Source organism: Oxyura jamaicensis, chromosome 23 (genome assembly GCF_011077185.1).
Source record: "Oxyura jamaicensis isolate SHBP4307 breed ruddy duck chromosome 23, BPBGC_Ojam_1.0, whole genome shotgun sequence".
NCBI lineage: Eukaryota > Metazoa > Chordata > Aves > Anseriformes > Anatidae > Oxyura > Oxyura jamaicensis.
The window spans coordinates 3,164,294-3,191,518 of NC_048915.1; the positions used below are offsets into that span (position 1 = coordinate 3,164,294).

At 50.9% G+C, this 27,225-nt stretch overlaps 1 protein-coding gene and 1 long non-coding RNA gene across 9 annotated transcripts in view; both read right to left on the reverse strand.

Moving 5' to 3' along the window:
• Positions 1 to 1,520: 1,520 nt before the first annotated feature.
• On the reverse strand, positions 1,521 to 6,596 carry LOC118177735. Of its 2 annotated transcripts, none has more exons than XR_004755910.1 (3): positions 6,464 to 6,596; positions 2,671 to 2,786; positions 1,521 to 1,731 (listed from the first exon to the last, which is right to left on the reverse strand). It is a non-coding gene; the product is annotated as an uncharacterized LOC118177735 (long non-coding RNA). The 2 variants fall into 2 exon arrangements; XR_004755909.1 differs by lacking the exon at positions 6,464 to 6,596 and adding an exon at positions 2,862 to 4,735.
• A 6,838-nt stretch (positions 6,597 to 13,434) lies between these two features.
• Positions 13,435 to 27,225, reverse strand: part of RPS6KA1 (ribosomal protein S6 kinase A1) — a 41,746-nt gene continuing 27,955 nt past the window's right edge. For all 7 annotated transcript variants that reach the window (XM_035345642.1, XM_035345637.1, XM_035345639.1 and 4 more), the window contains 20 exons: positions 25,203 to 25,319; positions 23,986 to 24,067; positions 23,607 to 23,687; positions 22,724 to 22,803; positions 22,025 to 22,131; positions 21,381 to 21,418; positions 21,118 to 21,260; positions 20,484 to 20,554; positions 20,142 to 20,230; positions 19,858 to 19,922; positions 18,758 to 18,860; positions 18,326 to 18,453; positions 17,702 to 17,827; positions 17,148 to 17,237; positions 16,745 to 16,903; positions 16,367 to 16,528; positions 15,664 to 15,740; positions 15,380 to 15,497; positions 14,841 to 14,978; positions 13,435 to 14,530 (listed from right to left, as the gene is read on the reverse strand). In XM_035345642.1, coding sequence (XP_035201533.1) covers positions 14,408 to 14,530; positions 14,841 to 14,978; positions 15,380 to 15,497; positions 15,664 to 15,740; positions 16,367 to 16,528; positions 16,745 to 16,903; positions 17,148 to 17,237; positions 17,702 to 17,827; positions 18,326 to 18,453; positions 18,758 to 18,860; positions 19,858 to 19,922; positions 20,142 to 20,230; positions 20,484 to 20,554; positions 21,118 to 21,260; positions 21,381 to 21,418; positions 22,025 to 22,131; positions 22,724 to 22,803; positions 23,607 to 23,687; positions 23,986 to 24,067; positions 25,203 to 25,319 — 2,097 coding nt within the window. In that variant the 3' untranslated portion in view covers positions 13,435 to 14,407. The remainder of the gene's footprint in view (positions 14,531 to 14,840; positions 14,979 to 15,379; positions 15,498 to 15,663; positions 15,741 to 16,366; positions 16,529 to 16,744; positions 16,904 to 17,147; positions 17,238 to 17,701; positions 17,828 to 18,325; positions 18,454 to 18,757; positions 18,861 to 19,857; positions 19,923 to 20,141; positions 20,231 to 20,483; positions 20,555 to 21,117; positions 21,261 to 21,380; positions 21,419 to 22,024; positions 22,132 to 22,723; positions 22,804 to 23,606; positions 23,688 to 23,985; positions 24,068 to 25,202; positions 25,320 to 27,225) is intronic.

The window sequence follows — 27,225 nt, forward strand, 5'->3', positions numbered from 1 at the left end:
ACGGTGGAGATGGGGGGGGGGGGAGGGTAAATGGAGCCGCTGCTACACCACCAGCGCTGAGCACAATCGGGCTGGAAAGCTCCGACTGCAAAGGGCTGAGAACAAAAAAAAAAAAAAAAAAAGGAAAAAAAAAAAGTGAAAAGCCTTCCCTTTGCTGCCCCCTGCCTGCCGCTCCGCCGGGCTGGAAGCCGCGGGGCTGCCGGGCTCCGTCCTCTGCCGGCGGCGTGGCAGCGGGGGGAAGGGGCAGCGCTGGGCTCCCCCCCACCCCCGGCACGGGGAGCAGCGAGCCCCCGGTACCGGGTCCTGAGCCTACAGGCTGTCCTCCTCCTGCCCCGGGGGGGTGCACAGCTCTCCGCTGAGGGAACTGCGGGGGTTTGATCTGGGGAAGGGGAGGCTCAGGGCAGAGCTCTTTGCTGTCTGCAACTGCCTGGAAGGAAGGGGTGGGGAGCTGGGGGTCGGCCTCTGCTCACAGGTAACCAGTGACGGGACCAGAGGGAATGGCCTCAAGGTGTGCCAGGGGAGGTTCAGGCTGGAAATGAGGAGACATTTCTGCTCAGAAAGAGTGGTCAGGCATTGGGACGGGTTGCCCAGGGAGGTGGTGGAGTCACCGTCCCTGGGGGTGTTCAAGGAGAGGTTGGACGTGGTGCTTGGGGACATGGTCAGTGGGTGGTGGTGGTGGTAGTTGGACCAGGTGAGCTTTTCCAACCCTAATGACCCAAGGATTCCCAACAACAGAGACTCTAAAGGGCTAAAATGCTGCCCCTTTTACACAGCTAAAGGATACCTGCGAGTTGAGAGGGCTCACGGGTCTGCGCCTCACGACGTTTTATTTAGCAAGACAAGACTCAAAATGCATCACGCGTGCAAACCACAAAGAAATGAAGTTGGAAAATGGGATGGGGGCAGCAAGCCTGCTGATAAACGTCCGTAATAGACAAGGACACGCAGCATCAGTAAATACCGTATGGTTCATTAGATACGGGCTTTAGTGATTCAGCCTACCAGTTAGAGACCTTCCTTCCTCTGTCTCCTCAAGCCTGTTGCCTTTTACGAGCCCTTCTCTCCTGCTCTGCCAGTCCCTGGAGCTCACCACCCATGAAACACGGAGTTGTTGAGCCTCTCTGCTGTTGCATTGCAACTCCTAGACATTAAAAAACCCTTCCTCCACTGAACCCGTGGGTTTCAGGGATGTTGGGACTGTACTCAGTAGAAACAGGCAACGTGTGATGAAATTACGTGGAAGAGAAAGATTAATTATAGCAAGTAGATACCCGTAAATCCTGTTAGCAATCAAGCATTTCCATAGAAATTTCCTGATGCGAGATGCCCAACACCTTTCATAAGGTTCCATTTCCTTATCACCGATCCCTAAATTTGTACGCGGCTTCATTTACAAACATAAAATCCAAATGTAAATCGAGGGTGTCGGGCTAAGAAGGCCTGGCTGTCCTCGACCTGCCGATCTCTTTGAAGTTTCTGTCTTGTTCATCAGTTATAACTCTAAATTGTGTCGGTCACAGGGTGCTGGAAACACCAGCCTCCAGCTCCTGAGAATTTTCAGGACAAAGAGAGAAACACCTCTCGACTTTAAGCTCCCCCAGCACCAATTACTGATGCTCTGTGCTTTGTTTTAGGCCTCAGGTCGCCGCTAGTATTTGGCTTTTAGTTGGTTGCTCGCTTTGTTACACCTTTGTTATTTTGGTCGTTGTAGTCCAATCGATACAGAACGTCCTGTAAATACATGTATTTATTCTGTCAGTCTTGTGCTACTTTCCCTCTACCATCAAAGTATTAAAACACAGAAGCTTCCTGATTACTCATCGGCAGATCTGCGAATTTGCACACAGGCGGCTTTCTTTGGAGCAAGTCAGCAAATTAAAAACAACTCCCTCAGAAAAAAAAACTTTTCGCTGAGAATCGATTGTTTCCAGATCCTTTTCCCCTCAATAAAAAAGGCAGGTCCTGGGGAAAGCTAATAAACAGCCGCTATTGAAAAGCCAACAGCGCACCGGATTCTGATGTTAGTTGTTCTGGGGTAATTGCAATTTTGTGTTTAGCTAGCAGGAGATGGGAAAATGTCACTTTGTCTACATGTCTCATTAGAATAAATCTTCCTGGATACTTCAAGGGGATAAAGTGTCTACTAACAAAGAATTGGTTCAGCGGTCTGCACTGAAAAGCCTTCCTTTGCTTGGTAGATAGTTTAAATTATCATCGGAGGATTATCAAAAGCCTAAAAAAAAAAACAAAACCCACCGCATTGAAATGCAGAACTCCAATTCGTACCATCCAACGGCAGGAAATGCAAGTGTTGGAGAGCAAGAAAAACGCCCGCATCTCCCTGATTTCACGAGCTCTTCACGGAGGAAAGTGCAGTATTCCTAGATGTCCTTTTTGGTGCTCTACTCTAAGTCTTCTAGTTTTTAGGGAAATCAGTACTGACCATTCTTGTTAACCCCTTGAGTGTTTCTGGTGATTCCCGAGAGCCGTGCGAGTGACGATGCGCCTCCGGCACCTCCGTCCCAACAGGACAACCCGCAGCACGACCGTGAGACGGCGGCACAGCCCTGCCAAGCTCCCGCTTCTGTGAGTCTGTATCCATTATTTATTCGGGCTGAAGTTTGTTCAGTTAATGATGCTAACTATTTAGGATTTGAAACTGTTTCATACCTGATAGGTTTTGCAGTTGGATGCGATACAACAGCACTGTCGGTAACAAATCCGCCGCACGTCCCCTGTGCTCTCACACGGTTCTCCAGCGCCAGGTAGAGGGGCAGCCTTGCTGACTGGGAAAAAAGAAAGACGTTTGAGACTTGAGCTTATATTTTAAATAATGACTGTAGCGGGTGTGGTTTTTATACCTGTATCTTTAGCGCTGACAATGTTTTTTATTTAAGAAGTTGCACAAGTGAGCGGAGTTCACTGCGGCTGGACTAGCAGCACCTAGCGAAAAAAAGGTGTTAGTTTTATGTAGCTGCTGCTCTCGCGCCAAGCACACGTTAAAGAGGGAAAGCTGTGATTATCAGACGGGAGGTCGCGATGCTCGGTGCTCCCCCACGGCACGTCTGAGGTGACGTTACCGAACTGCGCTGCAGGAGACGCCGCTCTTCGTTTTTCAAGCCTCCTGCTAGGCCTCTGGCTGAGGATAAGGGAAGCTTACAGGAGCTTCCCAAATGGGAAAGGGGAAAAAAAAAAAGTCAGTTAAATGATTTATTTGTGAGTCAGCAGCTGAAGAAACATCGCCATGTGAAGGGAATCCCGCTATTAATGAGAGAAACATTGCCATGCCTGCGTGCCTAAGCGAAATCCCATGCAGTGCGGCACTGCAGCCCAGTCGCTGCTCCTAAACTGCGCAGACCCCCGCGATTTCCTCGCTCCACGTGCAGCAGCACAAAAATGGGGCAGCAGGGAGGGGGCGGCTTCGTTCATCCCAGGGGTGCCCGTTTGCCTTCCTCGCCTTCTGAGCAGACCTTGCCCTGCGGGCCGCAGAACCAAAGCCACGGGGATTAAGGGAAGGGGGCATTACCGAGCCAAAGCAAACACGTTCGAGAAGTCGGGTGAGTAGGTTTGGAGGAGGAAATCTCGAGCGTGCTTTTCAACCCGTCGCACGAGCTGTCGGGATCTGGCCGGGCTGTCGGGCTAACGAGGAGCGAGGTGCGGGGAGAAGACACCGGTGCCTCCTCTCTGCGCCTGCCAAGGATGGGTGGCGAGAAGACAGCACAAGTCAGAGCACAAACTGCCGAGACAACACGCTCGTTGTTCAGAAAACACCCATTAGCAAAATCGTTTTCTGTGCTCAAATTTGACAAATCAGTTCAAGCCCACACATATCCTGCAGGATACGTTACGCCGGAGCATCCAGCCCCTCTTATTTCCCAGGCAGCTCTGTCACCCTGCTAGTGATCTTCCATCAAAGGCACCTCGTTGCAATTTGTAGTCCCTCAAGACAAAATAATTCAAAATAAATATACCCCATTTTTAAAGAAATACGAATAGGAAATGCTCCTATGTAGAAGCTGAAGACAAAAAACTGACAGAAGTAGCTAAACTTGTCGTGCTTTACATTTTCAGGTGATGCCGAGTTGCCCTCTTTACAAATCTTTTTGCTGTTCTGGCCTCACCAGATTTAGTAAGGTATTTCAAGGACCACTGATTCCAGCGTTCAGTAGCTGGAAAGAGAAAGAAATCGCAGATGGAACTAAGGGAGATAAAAGCAGTCTCCAACCCGGAAAGCCAAAGTTTTCACGAGGCACACGGGTTAGTTGGGGGAACCGACGCAGTGAGCTACAGGCCGTTACGCTGCGATCCTCTACAAGACGCTGTTTTGAGGTTCTCACTCTTGCAGATTTAAGGCTGGATCTGACCGAGTGTTTCTCTGGTTTTTGAGCGCTGTAATCATCGAGCACGGTGTGCTCAAGTTCTGGAGAAAACGGAGCTGGGCGCGGAGCAGTACGGGGAGGAAAGCTCTGCGTGGGGGTGAGATCGTGCTGGCGATTGCAACAAATGGCGAGCGTGGCGCAGAGAAAACCCTCACCTGGGAGGAAACTCAGACATCATCACGGCTTTGTGCTGCGAGCAGTTGCTGCCTCCCTGCAGACGGCGAGGATCCAGAGCACCTGCTCAGGCGGAGCCGTAAGGAGGTCGAGCTGAGGAAAGAAAAGTTTCAGGCTTCGCAGAGTTGAGGAGTTAAAGAAATCCAAGTGTCCTTGCTGTAAACGCAAGGTAAATTATTCATTCTCTCTCACCCCCCACCCTTCCCTCTCCCGAGTTCAGTTTTCCTTTTCATGCTTTAATCGTTTTGACACCAAGCTGTACAAAAGTAATTTAAAATTAACATGACTGACACTTGGTAGATGGCAGGACCCGGTGCAGAGCTCCACCTTCTGCTCGGGACTGCGAGAGGGGTGCCTGGATTGGCTGCAGGTCCTGCGGCTGCTGATGGGGACACCAAGGAAAAACACGGCAAACAATTAATTTGCTAATTTAGTTTTCTGTTTAAATTGAAACCAGAAAATTGTCAGGCACCCATCAGCCCGTGAGCCAGGCTGGGTGGACTTAGGGCAGCGCCGTGCTCTTGATAGCAAAGAGGGGACACGTTTGATTAGGCAGCAAAGCAATTTCTTCTGCAAGTACCAACGGCTTTTAATAGGTTTGCTGTCATGTTTTAGCATTTAAGTTCAGCAACAACGTGTTTTTGTGCCACCTTTCCTCCATCCCGTGCGTTTGGTGCGTGTAACAACAGCCTCTTTGACTGGGAAAGAGGCAGCGCCCACACACGCGCTGCAAACCAGCGGAGAAGGGTTGTGCCCTTCAGCACAGAGCACCCCAGAGCCCCTGGGTACCGCAGTGATCCGGAGCGATGCCCTGGTCACGCAGAAGCCTTCCAGGGAGAGCTCCCGCGTGCCTTGAACGACGGTGCGGCGTAACACGGCCGCAGCAGGACTGGGGTCCTCTGATGGAGAGAGAAACGCTCTAATTTGATTTCCTCCCTTCAGCTGTGAAGGAGAGGATGTCATTTCAGATCTGCTCGGAGTGGGCCCTTTAGGCTCGTGTACCCTTTCTGCTCAGTTTTAGGCCTGTTTTTGATGCAGTAATGGAACCGTGTCTGTTTAGTTCATGCATCCAGTTCAGGATTTCACTCCTGGCTCATCAGAGCGGAAAGGTACACGTCCATCAGGACCGAGAGATCGCCACAGCCCTAAATTTCATCGCATGCTTCTGCCAAGATTTGCTGTTGCGTGGGGGTGTGCGCAAAGTTGTGAACACATTAAATAAATTAGTTCGTTACCAGCAGAGGGAGCGTGGGTCAGGGCTGGGTTCAGCGGGGAGTCAGTAGGCTAAAAACGGGATCGTCTCCCAAGGAAGCGTCGCATCACAGCCAGAGGCTGGTGCCGCACCAGCACGGTTGGTTTCCTAAATCCAAATGAACCCAGAGATAAGACCTCATCTGCACATCTGGGGCTTTGCTCGCACTCCTTAATGCACCGATTTCCTTGTCCCCGTCTTAACTGATGCTCTCCGTGAGTCAAAGTCACTAGATGGTACTGTTGCTGTTTAATATTTATGCCTCTGTGGGCCGGCGACTTGGGAAACTCACATTTCTGCCGGGAGACGAAGGGCCTCGTAATTTGTCAGGGAAATGCAAGCGAGGAGCCAGCGAGAAGTAGGTCAGGCCTGGTTCCTGCGATTCGGTTGTCGGAGGGGGAGCAGAGGGGTGGTGAAAACTCTGCCCGAGTGGCTTTTGCTCCCTGCAGAGCCCCCAAAACGCGGCTCTCGGCCAGCCTTGCTCGGGGAGGACACCTCCAGACGCAGCGGGGCAGCCTCCGAGCAGGGGAAGGCTGCCTCGGGTGGCAGAGCTCAGCCTCGGCTGCCCCACGACGGGTGAGCGGCTGCCCAAATTCCTCAACCGAGCTTTCACATAACATCATCGCACAGGTCCCATCCCTGTTAGGGGGTCACCAACCTTTCCGTCGCAGCTGATAGCAACAAGCAGGTTATTGTGTTCTGCAAACGAGGCCCGGCCGCGGGACAGGCTCCGTCCCCAGCCAGGCAGCCCGCAGAGAGCTGCCTGCACGCCCTGCCTTCGCGGGGCTTCTGGTAGAGGGGAAAGTCAGGCCAATTAAATCAGGCAGCATTGAATCTCTAATTGACACAAATGAGACAGACAGACAGCTGGGAGGACTTGGAGGGGGAGGGAGAGGGGAGCAGGTGCCCTGGATGAGAAAGGGATGGAAATCCAACCTACCAGGCTGGCTGCCGCTCTCGTTCTGTGTTTGTGCAAGCTAGAAACATCTCGAAAAGTACCTGAGCTTCTGCTGGAGGTCACTGGGCAAAATACATCCGAGTTAGAACCGCCGGTGAGGATGTTCCCCCAAATCTCCAAACAATCCCAAAGCAAAAAAAAAAAACACTTCAACAATACCTTTTATTATGTATTTAAATAAAAAGTGTTTTCCCCCCACTGCAAGTGGAGCACACGGCCTTGCAGCTGAACAATTACAAAATAATTTTAAACCATGTCTGTTTCTTTTTTCCACATCCGAGCACTACTTGGCCAGGTATTTCCCCCCCTCTTTTTACCGGGGAGCGCTCTTTTTCCTTGACTAGACCCTTCAAATATTAATTTACACAGAAATAAGTTATTTAAATCCGCGCATTTCAGGAGGATGAGGCACAAAGGACGGGGAGGTACCGAAGCCGCGCACGCCGGCGCCGCGCTGCTAAGGGAACCAGAATTACCAGCCCGCCAGCGCGTGCCTTCCCCGGAGAGCGCGTTGCCTCGCCCAGGGTGTTGCCTTCATGGAAACAAAAACTGTTTGCCATTTTCTGGAAAGATCCTTCTGGTGCTGCGCGTCTGAGCAGAGGGCACCCTGCGGGTACAAGAGCAGGGGTGAGGGCACGGTCCCGAGTGGGTGCAGATAACGAGGGGGGCAAATTCAGCTCCGCTCTGCTGGTAAATCCTCCAGCAGCCAAAGGAAGCGATAACGTGGATGAACTCCTGTAAACCAGCATGGAAACTGCCTGCACCTTATGTTTAAAACAATGATGATTTACACGCTGGGATGCTGTAACGCCAGAAATGTTTTCCACCTCCACCTCCAGAAACTTTTGAAGTTTCTTCCCGAATATTTCAACACGTTTTCCTTCCCCAGCTGGGATCACTTTTGCCGGTACAGCCAATCCTTCCCGGTATCCATGGGAATTGCCTCCGTAATTAGCAGCGCACCCCGTGCACAGATCAGAGCGTTGGAGCCCGGCAGCTGGAACTGGGAGGCGGGCCCGGTGAAATCGCGCTGCCGCGAGGAGAAAAGCCGGCTTTAATGAAGCACCAGCGGAGCTCCCTGCCCTGCTCCGCTCCTGTTCCTCCTCGCGAGCTGCTGCTCTCGTGTGCCCAAACTCACCCAAGAGAGCGCGATCGGGGCCTTGAAACGAGTGATCTGTCTCAGCTGGAAGGATCTGATTGCCAGCAATGGCATTTATTAAAGCGCGGCTCAAAATACCTCCTCGGAATTAGCGTTTCTGGCAGGGAAACCATGTCTGAGCTGGGCCCCCTGCCCTGCCCAGCAGCAAGCCTTCGCATCCAAGACAAGCACGCGTACGGCCCGCCAACATCTCCCTTTGTCATGGAAAGGAAGAGGTTTTTATACGGCACACCAAGTCTGCCCTTAAGAGCCTGCTGTACCGAAATGGGAGCTGCGGAAGAGGCAGGCGGTTCTACGGGAGTTAATCATCCAACCCAAGCTCTTTTACCTCTAGCGCTGCTTGTACTCGGTGTCACAAAGCCCATTACTCCTGCCTGTTCCCAGCAGGCTCCGATCCATGGAGCAGGGCAGGCTTGGGGCGGCAGAAAACCGTCCTGTAAGCCAGCCTCACTCCACCTTTTTTAAAAAGCAGGGCTGGGGTGGAGGAGCCCTGTTACAATTGCAAATGGTTCGGTGATTAAGAGCGACTCTTAACAAATAATCATTCTCCTCCTGCTTAGGACCGCAGAGGATGCTACGGGGACTGGGCACCCAACAGGGCTCTCCTCTGAAGTCCCTGCCTGCCTCAGAAGATCGCACAGCACAGGCCGAGGGGATGTTAGCACAGCGTCCTCCTAGATTAAATACAATGTCCTGGGGTGCTCACACCGTTTCCACTGCTGAGGGAGGAATTCGCTTTGCAAAGCTGGAAGCGAAGGCAGGCGATGCTCACAAATCTCAGCTCGCGGAGGCTTCTGTAAGCGAAGTCTGAACTCAACCCTTGTTGTAATTCTGTGATTTGAATATCGTTTTCACAGACCTTGCAAGATGCAGATGAATGAGAGATTTCTGGCTTTGAGTCAAACGCTGCAGTAATTAAATGTTTATAAAACACTTTAAGCTTGTGAAGTGCTATTATCATATGCAAGAAACCAATCGACTATGGCAGATTGGAGCAGGATTTTGAGGCACACCAGCAAACACAGCTCATTCCCCCTGCTACATCTCTCTTTTAGAGGTGCTAACAGAGAATTATGAACAACACTGCCAGGTTCCTTTTATTGTAACCAGAGTGAGTGAAGCCAGAACTGCTTTCTTTCACACGAACGTGTGTGATTCAGAAGTTTTTCCTCCTCTACAAATACCCAAGTCCATGGCCAGCTCTCGCTGTTCACCTCCTGAAGGAACTACCCCCAGGGAAACGAGAAATTGCTGTTACTTCTGATCCCTCACATAAAACTGAAGAGGTTCCACCTGTTACAGGTTTCTAACACCATCTGCTGTTTAAAAGTAAGACAGCATAGCAGCTCCTCATCACACAAGGGTCTGTGCTCGCTGCATACACCAGCAGTGACACCAGCTCGGCTAGAAGGGTTTGGGTAATTGCCACGTTTCACTTTTTGTTCTTTCAACCCTCAACATATTTCAGCTTGTTCTTAATTACGAAGTGAAACATTTCTTCGCTAGAAGACCCAGGAAGCCACCGAGCAGCAGCTGAAAGCCAGGCCCACGCCACGGGACTTGAACCCCTCGTCGGCAGCCCTGGGATCCCGGAGCTGCTCACAGCTTTGTCTGCGCTTGGAACGCTTCGGCAGGACGCCCGCACAGCGTGACGCTCTCCCATCGCCGCCGCGGACTCCGCTTGTCAGTATCAAAGCAGGTTTTGAAGCAGCATCCTTCCACTCCCAAGCTCGACCCAAAGAACATACTTCAAAATGTTTTCTTAATAGAGAGCCATAAACTCCACAGGGTGTGAGGAACACAAAGAAAACCTTTCTTTTTGTCGGGAATGGAAATATTTACCTTCTGCTGCCTCACGCTGCTGCCTGTGTGACAGAACAAACACTACCCAAGGATTCTGCTGCTGCTTCTTAACTGAAAGTGGGACAAATTTTTGTCCCAGGAAAAACAGCAGAGCCTTGGAGTTCATTAAACATCTGAATCAGAGTACTCGTCACCACCGCTCTTAGTTTTTGTCGCGTGTCTTAAAAAGCAGGGAGGTGTTCTTAATAATACTTTTTTTCTTTAAAAAAAGAAAAAGTTTTCTCCAAATGGGCTCCTACGGGGTCCAGCTATTCACCCCGAGACATTGCAGCGCTTTTACTGCCCCAGGTTTAGGCAAAAACCCACCCCAAATCTTAAAGTCTAATAACCGCCAGAGGATGCGGCGACGTGATTCTTCTCTAGTCATATCACGTCGGCCCATTTACAACATCACCCCCCATATTTAACATTTATAACCCCCTTCACACTCATCATTTAAAGAGTCGGTGGCTCCTTTTGTAAGCGATCAGCTTCTTACCCCAGCACTTTACATGCACTTCTTGACAAAAGAGACCTTTTACATGTCAATTTATTTTCAGACAAGCATATCTGAAAGGGAGTTTCTCTCCGGAGTAGAATTAGTATTAATGGCAGGTGTTCCAGTGCAGCACAAAAGGAGGAAGGCAGCAAGTTAGCTGAGCTTAAGTAGTCAGACAGCTTGATGTTTTAATAACCAGAGGCAAGAAAATGGAGTGGCAGTGGACCTCCAGCTTTTATAGCCTGAATGAAGGTTTTATTCAGAGCCCCCTGTGTACTTGCAAAAGAAGGCCTTGATATATTTTAAATGTTGTCTTTGCTTGAAAAGGGGATTAAATTGTTGAATATTACATGAAAGAGCAGCATCCACCCCACGTACCGTCACACGCGCCGCCAGGCACCGAGCGTTTCCCAAGCCCCTGCTTTTCTGGGCAGGTGGCAGGGGCTGCCACTAGGACGTGGTGGCACCCTGGAGGCCACCAGCTGCACCGTCCCCAGGCTTGTGTCTCCCCCATCTACAGGCAGCAAAAGAGGCAGGAAAAAGTTAGAATTACGCAGACTGACTCGGAGGTGGGGACTCGGAGAGGGTATTTGCATCGGCCAGACTGACGCTTAAAATGCAGATGAGTGGCTCAGTGAAATTTCAGGACAAAAAAACAGGACGATTGCTGAGAAAGTTACCGGCCTTCAGTTTTCAAGACAGCCCGAGTGCTCATGATGGGAATATTTATCAGGCCAAAATGCACTTCTTTATGCTCTGTTTAATTTGACAGAGGTCAGTACCGTGTCATTAAGAGGAAGGCACGACTACTTTACGCAGTGGGAAGCAGGAAAACAGCCTCTCAGCTGGGTCAGCCTCTTTTACAACAGAAAACATTGCTGATTTATGCCCCCAAATCAGAAGGCTTAACCTTTCTTATACAAAAGCTGGATTCATACAAAGAGAGATGCTCAGTATTATTTCCAGGCTACTTGTCTGTGGATTAACACGATATTTCCAGGCAGAGTCAGCGATCAGAGGCTGGATTCTGGGATTTCTGCTCCCTTGAGCTTTCATATAGACATATAGGACAAAATCTTAAAGGTCAAGTTGCCTATTAAACACCTGAAATAACACAAGCGGTTTTCCTTCTAAAGATTTCTCCGTGTGTGAAAATTGAACGCATTCCTGTCCCTTTTCAAACTGAGAAGGAAGGCAGCCCGTGCATCCTCTTTGACCCACGTTTGAGCTGAATGGCCTCAGACTCTGGTGAGAGCAGCCCTTTGGGCTTCTCCAAGGCATCAGCTGGCTTCTCCCCAACAGGTTTACGAACTCCAGCTCAGCACAGGCCCCACCTGCACCCCAAGTAACGCACCCTCAATTAAGGTGACAGCAGTTGGTCCCAGCTGTATTGTGGGGAAGGTTTAATACTGTCAGGAGAAAACCACCAAGGGGGCCCAGCTGATCCATACAAATACCTACAGTTCTCGGACACAGAAAGATCAACAAGTCAGTTTTTATTGAGCATGGGAATTAAAAAAAGTAACAGCACTTTGTTGAACTAAAAATCAAAACTTAGTTTTTAACTTACGGAAGGATCACTCGTAACAACTTGGCTAAAAACAGCCCGAAAAGCAGGGTGCAGCCCTTCGCAGTCGCTCTCTGTGGTGCCGACGGGCCCAGGGGACGGCAGACTCCGACCGCAGGGCTCAGCGCCCCGTGGCAGCCGGCCGTGCTCTGTACCTGGTCTCCTAAATACCGTGGAGCTGGCCCCAGCAGCACCACCGCAGGGAGGATTAAGCCCAGGGTGCAGCGTTGTTCATGCCTGGTTTTCAGGCGCGTACGGCTCCACACCAACATGCAGGCTACCGTTCCAGCACGGCAAACGTTTGGTTGAAGACTGTCCTGACCAGCGCCGCCGTCCGACTGCTGCAGACTGGCCCCTGAAGCAGAAGGCAGGAGACAGCCCGAAAAGTTCCTGCGGTGCCCGCTTCAGCCCCAGCAGCGCCCACGGGGACTGACCCAGGCTCCACACAAAGCCGTTTGGAACGACTGCACTCGTTTAAGGTACCCAACATTTGCTGTCAGCGGCACGAGTCAGCGCACAGTGGAAAACGTAAGGCAGGTTCCCTGGCAGCACTACAATCACCGTGCCAGGAGCAGGTATTGGAAGGGAAGGCCACGTGCGCAGCCCGGGCTCTGCTGCCTTCAGCACAAAGTCCCGTTTATCCCACACAAGCCCTTCTGACGCCAGGAAACCATGGGGCGTATTAAGCAAACACCTCTGCTACAACAGATGCCACTCCATCAATTTATCTTCGCTGACTCCCGAAGCACAGCAGAGGCAACCCAGCACAGGCAGATCAAGGGCATCGATCCAGCCTTGAAGCATTAAATCCAGCTCTTCTGGGGGCTACGGCAATCCCGGTGTGAGGACGGAGGATGCACTGACACCGGCCTTCTCCTCTCAGAGGCACTGGGCACTAGGACAGCACTTGGAATAAATATTGGAGCAACCCCCATTTCAGCCTCTCACTGGCTACTCCAGAGGGTAAAACAGGACCTGCCTGGGTAAGGGTAGAGGAGGAGGAGGAGAGCTGTACATTTTAGAGATTTTTTTTGAATTCTCCATTTTAGAGTCAACCAGGACTAAGCAAAAGGACAAAGCAACAAGCAAGTTTCCCCTCTCGACCAGGCAAAAGTAGGAGGAATTCGTATGAGAACATTTACTGACTTCAGTCGCCTTCTTGAGCGCTTGCAGTCTCCGTTGTTCTCCTGCTCCTCCCGAGGAACAGCCACCACCGAGCCAGGAGAGCTCAAGCACTTCCCTGCATGTGAGAACAGGTCTGGAATATATTTCTAGCACAGTTTACCTCCAAGCATTGGTTTCCGTGAACATTAAAATGTCCTGAGAGAAGCTCCCCTCCGCCCACATCCTGCCCCCTTTCATGTTGATTACTGCTTTATTCCACAATCAATTCCAGTTATTTCCCGCTGCAAAGTGACGTCCTACACCTGAGGGAAGGTGCCATAACACGCAGCCCTCCTCCAGTACTGCTGGTTTTCTCATCACAGGGCCAGATGAAAAAGCTTCGCAGCTCTCCCAAGAGGCAGCCAAGAGTCGTTATCCCCACAGGACAGGGGGAAAGGGCTGGGGTCGCTTATTCTGCAGCTAAAAGGCAGTCAGTAAAATAATGTCAACCGAATGACACGTTTATTGTACAATCCAGAAAGAAACCCTGAGTTACCAGCTGTAGAACAAAGTTAAATTAAAAAAAGGATGCTTTGTTTCACAGATTCCTGAAGAGTGAAAGGAAAACCAACGATGGTAAGAGCCAGCCCAAAGCCCCAGCTTTGCTGAGGAGAAGGTTCGTTGTTGTCCACACCTGCCTGGGCACCAGGATCCCCAGGGAGCCCTGGGATGAGTTCACATGAAGACGGGAGGGCAGGGGGAAGGGACGAGCCAAACCTAGCAGGTATTCCGGAGATCTGAGCATCTACAGGAGTGTCTGGAAAACACGGGGTTTATTTTGTTCAGAGAACTGCTGCGTGGCCCAGGGGAGGGCAGAAGAGAAAGGAAGAAACAGTCTGAAAAACCGACCTTACACTCTGAACACGCACTGTGAGGTGAGGGGGGGGGAGGCCTTTACAAACACAAGTACTGCTGGCTAGGAGTCTCCAAGTTTGACTTTGGGAAGGGCAGCCGGAGTTTCAAGGGAGGAAAAACCCAAAGCCTATAACCCAAACTTTCTGCAGTCTTCCAGCTGCATTGGCGTTGAAACAGATCAATTCCAAGAAATGATGTAGCTACAACAAATATCTGGCCCTACACGGGAAAGGGTGAATCAGAGCTGCTTTTTAGTGCCACTTGACATCAGTTATACATTCTAGTTCTCATATACACAGATGGATGTCTTTAAAAATTGACAATTTACACTTGAAAAAAAGTTTTACAGTGAAGTTCTCTCAGCAAAGATCAGTCCACACAAGGAGGAACGAGTCTTTTGGGGCGGAAGGCACTTGGCCTTGATGTGGATTTGAGAAAAAGTCCTTGGGGGGGCTCCTTTGCAGGCACTGACCGCTCAGTTTCCTGCCCCCCGTCTTCAGTAGGTCGTGCAAAGTCTGGTGACTGCACTGCACCGCGCTGCTGCAGACTGCCCCGGATTCACAGTGTGGTGGAAGGAAGTTTCTTCACCCTCCTCTGTGCCAGAATGGAAGATTCGATGGGCTTCAGCTGGGGGCTTGGCTTGGAGCTGTTCAGTGCAGAGTACGTGGCAGCCATCGCCCCCTTGGAGAGAAGGCATGAGAAGTCATTCAGGTGTTGAAGAGGCTTTACACGATGAGGGAGCAGAGGAGCCACACCCACAAACAAAGCCAGCAGCATTTCTTTTTCCTCTAAATCTCCCTCCCTTATTGACATGCAGTTAAAGAACCTTCTTCCTAACCTTTCCTGATAAAAAAGGTCTGCGCTGCTTCTGGCCCAGAGCTCTACGATCTTCCACCCTGCTCTGCCCACAATACCACCACCAAGGTTTTAGCAGGACAACTGCTTTCCAAAGAGCCCACGGTATACTAGGAGCCCAGCGCAGATTTTGTACCTTTACAAGCTGAAGGTCTTGGTGGTTCAGCTGGCTCTGGGGTAAGCTGTCCTTCTGAGTTATCCACGGATGCTGCAGGACCTGTTTGGCTGTTAGGCGCTGGTGAGGATCTACATGAAGCATCTTTGATACCAGATCCTAAAGGATCGTTTGGAAAGTTAGACTTTAGAAGACTTCATACATTAAAGGAAAAAATACCACCCACCTGTTCCCAAATTAGGCTTTAAATTCAGAGGCCAAGTTTAAGGACCCCAGGCATCAATCCCCTTTTGTATAAATTATGTTCTCAGAGGGCCTGGGAGGTATAACACAGCAACAAACCCAGCATGGCTCAAGCACGAGGTCGGTGCTGCATGCAAATATTCACAACCAGAGCTAGAACAAAGCAGGCAGAGGCACACTGCTGAGCTCTTTATGGGGAAGCTGTGGATGGTGTAGAAGCTACGCTGCTGCCTTTCTCCTCTCTCTTCTGCCTCACAGCAACTGGCCGTGCTCGACCCCAACCCCTTAATGTGATGCAGCTGAATATCAAACCGTGCCTTGGACATGTCAGAAATGGTGTCCCAGTTGCCTCCGCTGACTGAGAACTTCCCCCCGCCTATTCGGGTCAGGATCTCTTCGGGAGTGTCACTGGGCCCGTTTGCAAATGGAGTGCAGCTGAGGAGAGAGAACAAGCGTGTGAGTTACTGTCCTGTACCCAGGCCAGGGAGCGACTCCAGGTAGCAGTAACCCACGAGGAGAGGTCCAACTAGCACAGCGGAGCACGGCTCAGGGCATGGGGATCGCTGTCCCCATTGCCTCCCAACACGAGGGAGGCACTTACCCTGCAAGCATTGTGTAAAGGAGAACTCCCAGGCTCCAGATGTCACAGCCCTCATCGTAGCCTTGCCGCTTTAGTACCTGGAAAGAGTAAGCAAAGGAGAAAAAGTGTTTAGTTCTTGTCGTTGAGCTTGTATCAACTTGCAAAGAGTGGCATGACCCCTGTGTGTAGTCTGTATGCAAAGCTTCTAAAGCCCTGCTGAACAGCAAAGTCAGGGAGTAAAGGTCAGCATTCAAATCAGACTTTGGCTTCATGGAACAGAGGAAACCCCCCAGCCACATCAAAATGACAAGCAGGAAAGAAGTTACAATGTGGTGACACTGCATGTATGTGCCATTGCTTCTCAGCTTTTTCTTTCTTCCACACCGAGACAGATGAAGGGAAAATAACCCCACCTCTTTTGACAGGTCAGTTAATCAGGAAGCGAAGCAGCCTACAGAATCACCGGATTTTCAAGTCTCAGTGCCCTACGCAAAGCCCCCAGCAGCTGCAGAGGTAAGGACAGCGCAAGTTGGAGGACTGCACCGCAACTGCACCGGAGCCCCCATACTTGTTCAGTACCACAGGTACTGGTATTTCTGTAATTACCTATTCCAAGACAAAATATGCCCAAACAGGCACGAGTTAGACCTATCTGTGCAGAGAGAGAACAGTCTTGGGGAGGGAAGTGACGGCTACTGAAGTCTCATGTCTGTAAGGTGCTTACCTCGGGTGCCACAAAGTTTGCAGTATAACAAGGAGTCATCAGAAGGCCGTTCTCAGCCCTCAGCTGCTTGGCAAAGCCAAAGTCACAAATGCGAATGCTCTCGGGGTTCCCTGACTCATCCACATAGAGAATATTGCTGGGTTTCAAGTCCCTGTGAACTACCTGCGGAGAAAAGAAAGTGCCATTCTCATACCCCAAGAAAACAAAGGTCTGAAGCTGCATCAAGATACTCAGCCCCTGCGCTGGCCCCACATCTGGCTTGCCAAGACAGCAACACAAGAAACAATAGTCCTGACAGGCACAGTTACTCCCTGGAGGAGAGGAAGTGCAGTGCACTGCCCGGCAGCTGCCTAGGAAAACAGATGTACCCATACTCACCCCTTGAGAATGCAGATATTCCACCGTTTTACAGATCGTGTGCAGGACCGAACTGGCCTCCCTCTCTGAGAAAAATTTCTGTCTGAGGATTTTATCCAGCAGCTCCCCTCCTCTCATCAGCTCAGTCACCAGATACACATACTTCCCATCATCATAAACCTAGCGAAGCAAATACGGAGTGGGTTAATCAAAAACTGCTTCCCGAGCTTCCCTTTTATATTTCTACCACCAAGAAGCAGACAGAAGCCCCCAATGCACAGGTGGGATGTGTACTCCCCACCCAAAAGTGGTAAGAGGAGCAGTGCCATTGGGCTGCCTGTGCTGGAGCTGCATTCTGACCCCCGCAGACCCGTCTGCACTTCACAAACTGATACACACGAGAAGTCATTCAAGTTGCACTCACATCTTTCAAGGTAATGATGTTGGGATGCTGCCCATATCGCAGGAGGATTTCGATTTCCTCAGAAGGGTCTCGCTTGCTCTTGTCAATAACCTGCAAGAGTACGGACAAGCATTAGCCACAAGTGGATGGGGAAGCAGCCAGGACACAGCAAAGCAGGGGAACATTTCGAGTGCTGCAGACATACAGCACTATATCCATTCCCTGTCCCCTGCCCTCTGTAGCAATAAGCTCAAGCAATCCCCCAGTTGCTTCAACGGTTTTGTGTTCCCAAGCCCCAAAGTTTTATGTCTGGCTTATCTGTTAAGATCTGGCGTAGCCACAACAAGCTTTGCGCAGAAAGGCAAAACGCTGTCCTCCCTCCGTCAGAGAGGAGAACACTGCTTCCTCACTATTTCTACATAAGAAAGCTTGTGCAGTTATACAAGCACCAAAATTGTACAGTTAGGCCCCACGCAAGCAGGGAAAGCGGTTTTATTCCTTGGTATTATTTTGGTCATCACGGGGACGAGCAGAAATCTACCAGGGGAGTTCAGTTTAGAGGGTGAATCTCAGACCTTGACGGCGTACTCCATGTTGGTTGCTTTATGAATGCAGCGTTTACACACTGAGTAGGAGCCAACGCCAATCGCCTCCTTCACCACGTAGCCGTCGTTGAACTGGACATTCTTGCCGTGCAGTTGCTGCAACAGAAGAGCGGAGAGCAGATGAGCCGGGAGAGTTCAAGAACAGTTTGTGCAACTTGATGAGTTAACTGCAACACAGAGCGAACTGACAGACTGCTGTCTGCTACATCCCACAGCTTCTCCTCCCTGCTGGGAAGAGGGAGGAGAAAAGAACAAGGCAAATATAGGTCAGTAGGCTAACGCTATCTGCATCTAGCACGGCGCATTTCTGTGGCACCTTTCAACCTGCGAGCATCTGCACAGACCTCCCACTAGCATGGGTCTGCCCCGAGAGAGGAAAGCAAACAGACTCGAAGTGCCCTGCTGACCTCTGCCCATGACAGTCAATAGAAAAGAAAGAACAACAGGATGCAAGAATTCAAAACAGAACAACACTGTCTCAGGCTTTCCTTTAGCCCTGCTCCAAACAGCACACGGGTCCTGCAACCCCCCTCTGGAGTACTCCGGAGAGTTGCTGCAGCTTCAGCCCAGTTGTTTCTCTGTCCCACTTTTCACCTGTACCACCGAGTGCAGAGGGGGCTGGGCAGGTTTCACCTTGCCATCCTCCATCAATCCTGTCGCCACGAAACTGAAGCCTCGGAAGAGCTGATGGGCCCCCGCACTAGGGGGGATGCCTGGGGAATCTGCAACAGGATTTGAAAGAAAACTTTAAAAGGGCTGACCCTGAGGAAGCACAAGCCTTCCCCTTGCCCTCCAGAAGCTACAGCTCCTCCTTAGATTATTCCAGACAAAAGCCATACCATGAACCTCCGAGCTTACCAATAACACTTTGAATATCTACAGCTTGGACTCCTCGCTGCTGCCACTACCTGAAGCAGGCAGCACTAGGAGGAGGCAAACCTTGTGCTAATGGCATAGGCAATCCCATAATAATCCGCACAGTATTATTTCACAGAGGAAGCTTTGGCTGCGTGAATTCATACAAACCTTTTGGTGTACGTGATGTAAATTCTGTGTCAAAATAAAAGGTGTCATCGGGCTGGCCTACTGCAGGCTTGAAGGGCGGTTTGATTTCTCTTCGGTACAGCTTCTGCAAAGTGAAGGCAGATGGAAAGTGCTTTGATAGGTCAATGCACTCAGAAGGGTGCAAAGAGTTGCTAGGAATGAGAGGCTAAGAGACCTTGCAGAACCAGAACCAGCCTTGTGACTTCGTGTTTAACTACAGCTCAGCAGCCTGGGGGATGACTTCTTTGCCAGTAGGGTACTTTTGAGTCAGTTTGTGGAGAAATACTAAGAATTTCTACCACCCACAATACAGCATTCAAGGAAAAAAAAAAGTGCTCTATGTGCAACTTGGCCCCACTCCAAAAGCAGTATCCATGAAGTATTTACTTCACCAGGCCCTTCTACTGCTTCCTAACCCCCATTAACGCTTTGCTGCCACGTGTGCCTCCAGGGACAGCCAGAGGAAGTGCCCCAGGAGGACATTCACATCCCAGCACCTCCACAAGTATCCTTTTTAAATTGCTTCTTCTAGCAAAAATTTGAAATAAGCTTGACAGCGTTGCTGGAGGTTCATTCTAGCAGCTTGCTGGGTGCCTTGACAGCATTAAAAGGCTGCTCTTCAAAATCACTTCTGAAGGAAGGGAGAACAGGGAAGACATAAAATGATGTGGTAAAGTAGGGAGTTGGCCAGAAGCAATTGGGAAATGCAGGTTCGGTTATTGCCCTGTTTCTCTGTACAGAACAACGCATCGCCTTGCGAGAAACGTTTCCCTGAGTCCTTCGTGCTCTGTGCAAGGCAACTCCTGTAGTGCCAAACCCCAGCTGTAACCTGCACCTTACTTCTGAGAGATCAGGAAACCTAAACCAGGGTGAGACCATAGGCAGCTCAGGTATGAGACAGTTACTCGTGTAACAAACAGCGTTTTAGTTTCAGGAAGGATAATTAGAATAGATGGGAACACGGATTGGTAGCGCTGCCATGGCCGGTGAGTCCGCGAGCAGCACAGCTGGAATTACTGCAGTCAAGAGAAGCACAGCACTGGCGCTGCGTGGAAGTCTGCTGTTGAATTTCTGATACTCACATTCCAGTCAATAGTGGAGTAGAAAGGATGGCGCTTTATCTCTTCTGCCCCATCTGGACCAGAACCTGAAAGAAGCACCCATGGAGTGCGTAACGTTTAATCGGGACCACCAACAAAGCGAAGGCTATGAGCATGTATGCAACACAACGAGGTATTACGGGGAACCTGGCTGTAACGAACCAAGCCCATTAACCCAGCGCAAGTGCAAACACGCTGCTGACCCACTAGGACGTGAGAGGCCCAGATACAGCATCAGGTGTATTCACAGACAAAAAATGCCTTACCTAATCTGTTGGCTGGATTCCTTTTGAAAAGGGCTCGCAGGAGGCTCTGTGCTTCAGAGCTCAGGAACTGAGGCATGCCCAGCTTTGCTCTAGAGAGGAAGTTATGCAATCAGTTGCAGGTTTAAAGAAGTCAACCCACAAGCCAACTGCAGTACCTCCACCCCTAAAAGTACAACAATCGGTTTGGCATTTTATACTGCACCCTTCCAACTAACTGCTGATACCAAACCACTCGCCAAGTAATGCCATTAAGCTGTGAGAAGCCCCAAATTACAACACGCTCAGAGAAAGAGCAGCAAGCTTGCCCTCTTTATACACACACGGAAGAGAAACTCCTCTTACTTGAGGATGAGGGTCATTGTCTCCTTACGATCTTTCCCCTGGAACGGCAGCGAGCCAGTGAGCATTTCAAACTGGGAGGGAAAGAGAACAAGGGGAGGTCACATGTACGAGCAAGTCTGAGGGCTGCACAGATCTCATTACCCCTCCAGCTGGGATTTCTCCAAAGCTAGGAAAAGCCTTGCAAGTGATCAAAAGCCTAGCTCTGAAGTAGGATAGCAGACATCGTATTCTCAGAAGGGAGCCTGGTATCAGTTTGTAGCAGAGATCTGTTCAAGCCGGCGCCTGCTCCTAGGAGCCCTTGGATTCAGCAGCTGCCAGATGGTGGCACCAGATCCGCACAGCAACCACCAGCCCAGCACCAGGGCTGACACGGATGCCCACACGTGCACCCCACGCTGCACAGCCCAGCACCGGGATGGCTGCAGGAGCTCTGCCTCCCCTGAGAAACAGGCAGGCCTGGCTGCGAGCCCGCACTGCCTGAGCAGCCTGTTACAGCGTCCTTCCAGGGAGCGCCGAGAACATCCCCAGGTCAGCACATCTCTCAGGCATGCAGGATCATGCAAGGGGATTTCAGAGCTCCCACTCGAGCAGCTGCTGAGCAGCCAGGTTTCCGAAGGCATGGCTTGGTACGTACCATTAACACCCCGTAGGACCACCAGTCAGCGCTGTGGGAGTGCCCCTGACGGTTCACAACTTCTGGTGCCATGTACTCCACCGTCCCACAGAAGGAATAGGCTTTCTTCTCGTGGTCAATAGCCTCCTTACTCAAGCCAAAATCTACGTATGAGAAGAACCATTAGCATGTGTCCCCCTGCTCTGACAGAGTGGAGAGGTCTAAGAAAACCTCCTTATCAAGAACCAGGCTTGCTGGAGCAGTGTTTTTGCGGAGCGCCTTACCTGTGAGTTTGATGTGTCCTTCTTCATCCAGGAGGATGCTGCAGCATGGATGAAAAAAACATTATTATCTGCAAAAAGGCTGGTTAGAACCAGCACACGCCTTGGAGGCTGATCAGAGATGTTCCTAGAACTCCAGAGAAGAAAGTTATCTGTTCCTTCCAACCCCAGTACATGAAACTCCATCACCAAAGCCTAAGCAGGAGAAAGCAGCTCCCTTCTCTAAACACTCGACTTCCCATTGAACAAATGAGCCAGCAGGTAGCTGTAGCACCTGCAGGTGCTGTAGCACCTTTGATCCCCCCACATATCCCAGGTAAGAACAACCGAGTCATGCAGCTGCTCTGCACCTCTTCAGAGGCCCCGTGCGGTGCCTTTTTCCTCCAAAGGCTCTCGATTGCTTAAGCTGGAGCCCAGAGCTGGCTCAGGATTAATGCTCAGACATGTGGTACACACATGCTGCCTCCACAGTGCTCCTGGCCGTAACTGCTGATGTGAGGAGCAAGAGCCTTGTCGATCTGCTCTGCTGCCTTCCATCTGCTTGGCCGGGGGGCATTAGTCAGCTTTGGCTGTGCGGAACAAGGCTGTGTTCTGACTACGGGCTCGGGACTGAACTCGGATCCCAGGCTCAGCTGTGCCACACGTACTTTTCCGGTTTGAGATCTCTGTATATGATTCCCAGGCTGTGCAAATGGTCGAGCCCCAGAGCCAGCTCTGCTAGGTAGAACTTCACGTCCTCCTCTGTGAACATGACCTGCGGTAAGGGAGAGGAAGCAGATAGGCACAGGGGTTATAACCCTGGCAGCACGACCACTTGCAGCTGCTTTCACATCCACGTTGCTCCCTTCTGCTTTTTCAGACCTCAGTTTCACAGGTTTTGCCCTCCACCCTATAACTGGGCATCAACACTCAAACAAACAAGGTTGCCAGGTAGCAGACAGTTTAAAAAAAATAACAGAACCCCTCAGTGTTTACATGAACCACGTTATGTTCCCAGTTGGCTTCATCTGGCACAACTTGCTGCCCCTCCCGTTTCGTGTCCTCACCCTGTCCCAGTGAAACAACACATCTAGACAACACCGCAGCAGAACACGGCACGTGCTTGGTTTCATTCTTAATGCGATGCTTGGCAGAAGCTGCTGAGGAGGTGAGAGCTGTGCTGGTGCTTTTCTGCCAGAGGACAGGGTTCCTGAGACATCCTCTCCTCCTGCCAGCTGTGGGCTAGCAGCAGGTTGGAGGTTTTTTGCCCCTCTCAAAGACTGCAAGAGTCAGTTGCTTCTCCAGGTAATTAAGCATACGTGAACTGAGAGCCCTAGGAACCCACCACGATGCCAGCATATACCCACCTCTTTGGAAAGCCGAGTGAAAAGGTCACCTCCTCTGAGGAAATCCAAGATGAGATAGAGCTTCCCCTCTGTCTGGAATGCTGAAACACAAGCCAGAGCAGGAATCAGACCCCTCTGCTCAGAGAAAGCTCAGTGGTGTTACAGTAATCACTTAAATCCCAAAGGCTTCAGCTGTGCAGATGCCCTCCATTGTTAGTAGGTTACACACAGGTAGGGCTAATTATTTGGGGTAGATGAGATAGTGGGCCCATGATGTTTTATGGGAAGCTCACCAGGAAGACTCTGGCACTGCACAAAAGTGTCATTTTATGTAGGATTTGTTCCCTTGCCAGCAGGGACTCCCTACTGAGAGATACATTGGTCATTTTATAGGGAAAGAAGGCGTCTTCAACTTCCTCAGAGTCAGAGCGTTAATCCTGCCATACTCTGGCTTGACCAGTTGACTCTGCTTTCTCAGTTTCTCCTGAATTAATGTTTTAAACCCAAGGGTTTGATGATTAAACCTCTTCTCCTGGTCAATGCCCTGTTCCACATTCAACAGCTAGGATCAGCCAGAGACCGAAGGCCTTTCCAGAGGCAGATTTGCTTTAAGGGGACTGGGAAGGCTCTGCAGCAGCACAGCCACTGAGGGATACAGACTGACAAAGGCCTCTTCACCATTTCAGCATCTGAAACCTGCTAGGGGCCACGAGAATCTCTCAGCAGCCACCAAGCAGCCTGCTGCTGGATGCCTCATGCTCCTCTACCTGCTCACAGCAGGCACACCTGGAGCAGTGTCTTTATTGTGCTTTAAAGCCGTCAGTTGCTGCTCAGGGCTGCAGCCCTTGGCTAGGTAGCACAGCTGGGTACCCTCTCCCGGAGTCCCAGCTGGCTTCGTACTCACCGTAGTGGAGTTTCACCACAAAGGGATGGTTTACATCAGCCAGGATATCCCTTTCTATCTTTGTCCTTACACGATCACGCACTGTGGGAAAGGAGAGGAACAGCTCAGACACTGAAAAAGGCACACGGTGCCCCAGCACCAGCCTTGCCCCTGGTCCTAAAGAGATCAGGCAGATTGATGCAGATCTTTTCTACCTCCAGCAATGGTCTCTTGGAGAGAGAAAGAAAAGGTATCTCCACCTCTGGTTGAGGTAAAGATACTTCTCTTTCAGCCACATCACCCCAGGGCCAGCAGTGACTGCTGTGACATTTTCCCAGTGCAACCCGCCAGCGCTCTTTGGGACATGGAGGAAAAGAGCATCGCAGTAAGACTCTCCTACCTTTCAGTGTTGCCTTCTTGAGCACTTTCATGGCATAGAGATGGTTGCTGTCTGGCGGTGTTATTTTTCTCACCAAGAAAACCTGAGGCAGAAGAAGAACGCAGGAGCTAAGCGCTAAACATTAGCACGAGGAGCTGGATGCCTCCCAGGGTGGCAAACCCCTCGAGGTTTTCAGGGAAGTGCCGTGTGTGGATGCCTCACACCCCATCTCCAGCCATTACAGCACTCCTGCTTTTCTACTGCACTTTCCTCCACCAGGCTTCCACAGCTCTTGCTCCTTCCTGCAGTTACCACGGGGCTGTGACCGATGCCTGGGAGCTGTGACTAAGAGTCCTGAGCACCTTGTGTTCTTAGCCTGAAGCAACCACTACAGACCAGGAGTCACCATACCTACTCTCAGCCCCTGCCACTCAGTGTCCGACATCCCGGGAGACTCATCGTGATGTTTTGACGTAACACAAAGCCTCCTGGTGACATGCCAGTTTGACAGCAAGAGCAACTCATCGTTCAGAAACCCTTGCTGGGTTTTTACCTCCTTCCCTTCCCTGATGCGCCGTACTGCCTGGTTTTAGGCAGCTTCAGAAAGCCTCTGCTGTTCTTTGAGCAAAGCCCACAGCCACAGCTGCGCAGGTAACAGTGCCCACTCCTGTACGAGCCCTCCCTGTTGGTGATGGCAACTGACTGACATGAAGCTGAAGACTTAATGTGGGAGCAGAAAATCTTGCAAAAAGACCTGGACTGTTTGCACTTTGAAGTAGATACGAGTTACAGGCTACTTCCTTCACCCTTCACAGAAGGGAAACTGGACCGTAAACAGGGGCCAAAACCAGCCCTGGTTTCTGAGAAGAGAGGGGCAAGCCCCAGACCTCCAGGTCCTCAGTTCGACCAAGCAGTCTGGCGGCCTGCTAGAGGGCTGCAGGCGTCCCTCTGCCTTGCGCAACGCCTGCGTTCACAAGCAGGATACTACCTCTTTCCTCCTGATCACCTGCAAAAAGACTTACGGGGGGGCTCTGGACATACACCCTGCCTTTACACGAAGGCGTCTCTACAGATGCCTTCCAAATCAGAAGCAGCCATTTGCTAAGGGGGCTTAGTCAGGTTCTCACCAGCCACTATCTGGTGAGAATCAGGAAGGTGGTTACGCCGGGGACAGTCCCTTTTGTCATCTCTCTGAAGATCACTTATCTGGCACGACACACAGGAAGAACTGAACTCACCTTGCCAAAAGAGCCCTGGCCCAGAACCTTCAGAAGCTCAAACTGCGAAGGGTCGGCTTTCTCGGAGCCCTCCTTCACATGGTGCGTGATGTTGATTTCCTTCACAACGCCTTCACCCTGAAAAAGAGGGGACAGTTGATTGGGAAAATACTCCTGAACAAGGGGGAAAAAGCCTTATTGAAGTGAGGAGCAAGGATTGTAGCTGCAGACTCACAGGAACCACATCTGAGAGAACCAGAAAAGCTGGTGCTTGTCATAGGTATCTCCTGGCTTCAACATCTGGAACAAGTAAGTCACCAGCAGGCTTCCACCAGGCAGCCCTGTTACATGTCCTGCACTCTCCCCAGATCCTACGTTCCCTTGTCCTTCCATTTCTTTGAACTGCATTTCAGAAGAGGGCTCAAAATCACCTTCCTTTTTAAGGCACTGGTGGCAAAAACAGGAGTGTTTATGCCACTAAAAATCCCACAACACAAAAATACAGCACTGTTGTCAAAACACGGCCAGGGCTGGCAAAAATCAGACATGTTGGAGCCCATCTGCTCAGCAATCTGAGCAACTCTGCAACATAAGTCTTAGTGCATCTTCAGCACATACAGATGATGCTTTTTAACAGACTCAAGCCTTCAAGAAGATTGAGGGGAAGCCAAGGTCTCTGGCACATGTTTTGTTTAAAACACATTATTAAAAAAAAAAAAAAAAAGAAAAAGAAGAAAAAAAAATGGAAAAGAGACCTAATCAGCAGTACCTAGAATAACTTACCAACAAAGCTAGACCCGAGTGGTCTGAGCAGTGTGAGAGAACAGCCACGGACAGCAAGGTGATGCAGAAACACCTCCTTTTCCCAGCAAAACTTGTCCTTACCCCTGGTGCCTAAAGCCCAGGCACCTTGTGCCGCTTCCTATTTCCACCTCCAAGCAGAAAGAGACCTTTCACACCTCCAGCCTTGCAGCTGCGCCTTTTCTTCTACTCCTCACGGATCACACCTGGCCAGTGGGTCTACTCCTAGGTTTCCTCTGTGCCAGACCTGTTCCAGCACCTCCCCTACGGTCCATGGGGAGAGCTGGAGCCAGCTTCCCACTGCTACAGACACGAATCGTACTCAGGCCAGAAACCCCTTGTGGCCACACGTCTTGTAAGGGCAAGTCCAGGTTTCTTAGCACTTCAGCCCCACGTCATCCAGTGTTAGCCATGGTCTGGTTGCTACTGGGACCTGAAGGCCAGCAATTCTGTTCCAAGGGGCACGGAACTTGGTTGATCTCCGACCCTAGGGCAGATGTGGCCATCGCAGAGCTGGCATTGTTATTTAGATTTTCCTCTTGCCAAGCGTGGGGGGAAAAAAAAAATCAGACTTCCTTTTCTAAAACTATTCAGAGACTTGCTCTGGAAGCCACCTCACTAAAGCAGCTTTTGAAAACAACAGGAACCAAGCTTCAGCCTCCGCCTCCCGCACACGCTGAACCCCGGCCCCCTCCCCACCCTCGCACACCTCGGCGGCCGCGCCGAGCACACGGATGTGGTCGCCTACCTGCAGTACGGCACCGCGCACCCTTCCTTTCCCACTCTCTTGTTTGCCTTTTGTCTAGGTTAGGAAGTGGCTTCAGTCCACCTTTGTTGGTAGCTTTGCTTTCTCAGGATCCCGCACCGGTCAGACGCTAGGATCTGGCAGAGAAACTCCCGCTCTCGGCGGTACGGCACGGGGTGGCTGCATGGTACAGGTACGAGGGTGGCCGGACAGAAGCTCCCCCCACGTTATCTAGCCTTTTACTCTTACCATCACCTCAGCGGCCACAGTCAAGACCTTAAAAACCCCGTACCAAGTTCTCACATTCAATACAATCTCTCAGCTTAAACCAGCCGCTTTGCACTTCTGGTTTCGTTTGGAGCCTTAGCCCGTGGCAGACAGCTGTTGGTTACAAACAGCTTCCCATTTCCAGCCAGCAGTTAGCCCAGAGGACCCCACAGGCTCTCACTCCTCCTGTGGTCCTTCCAGGCTGTCCCTCTCACCGGGAGACCCGGGGCT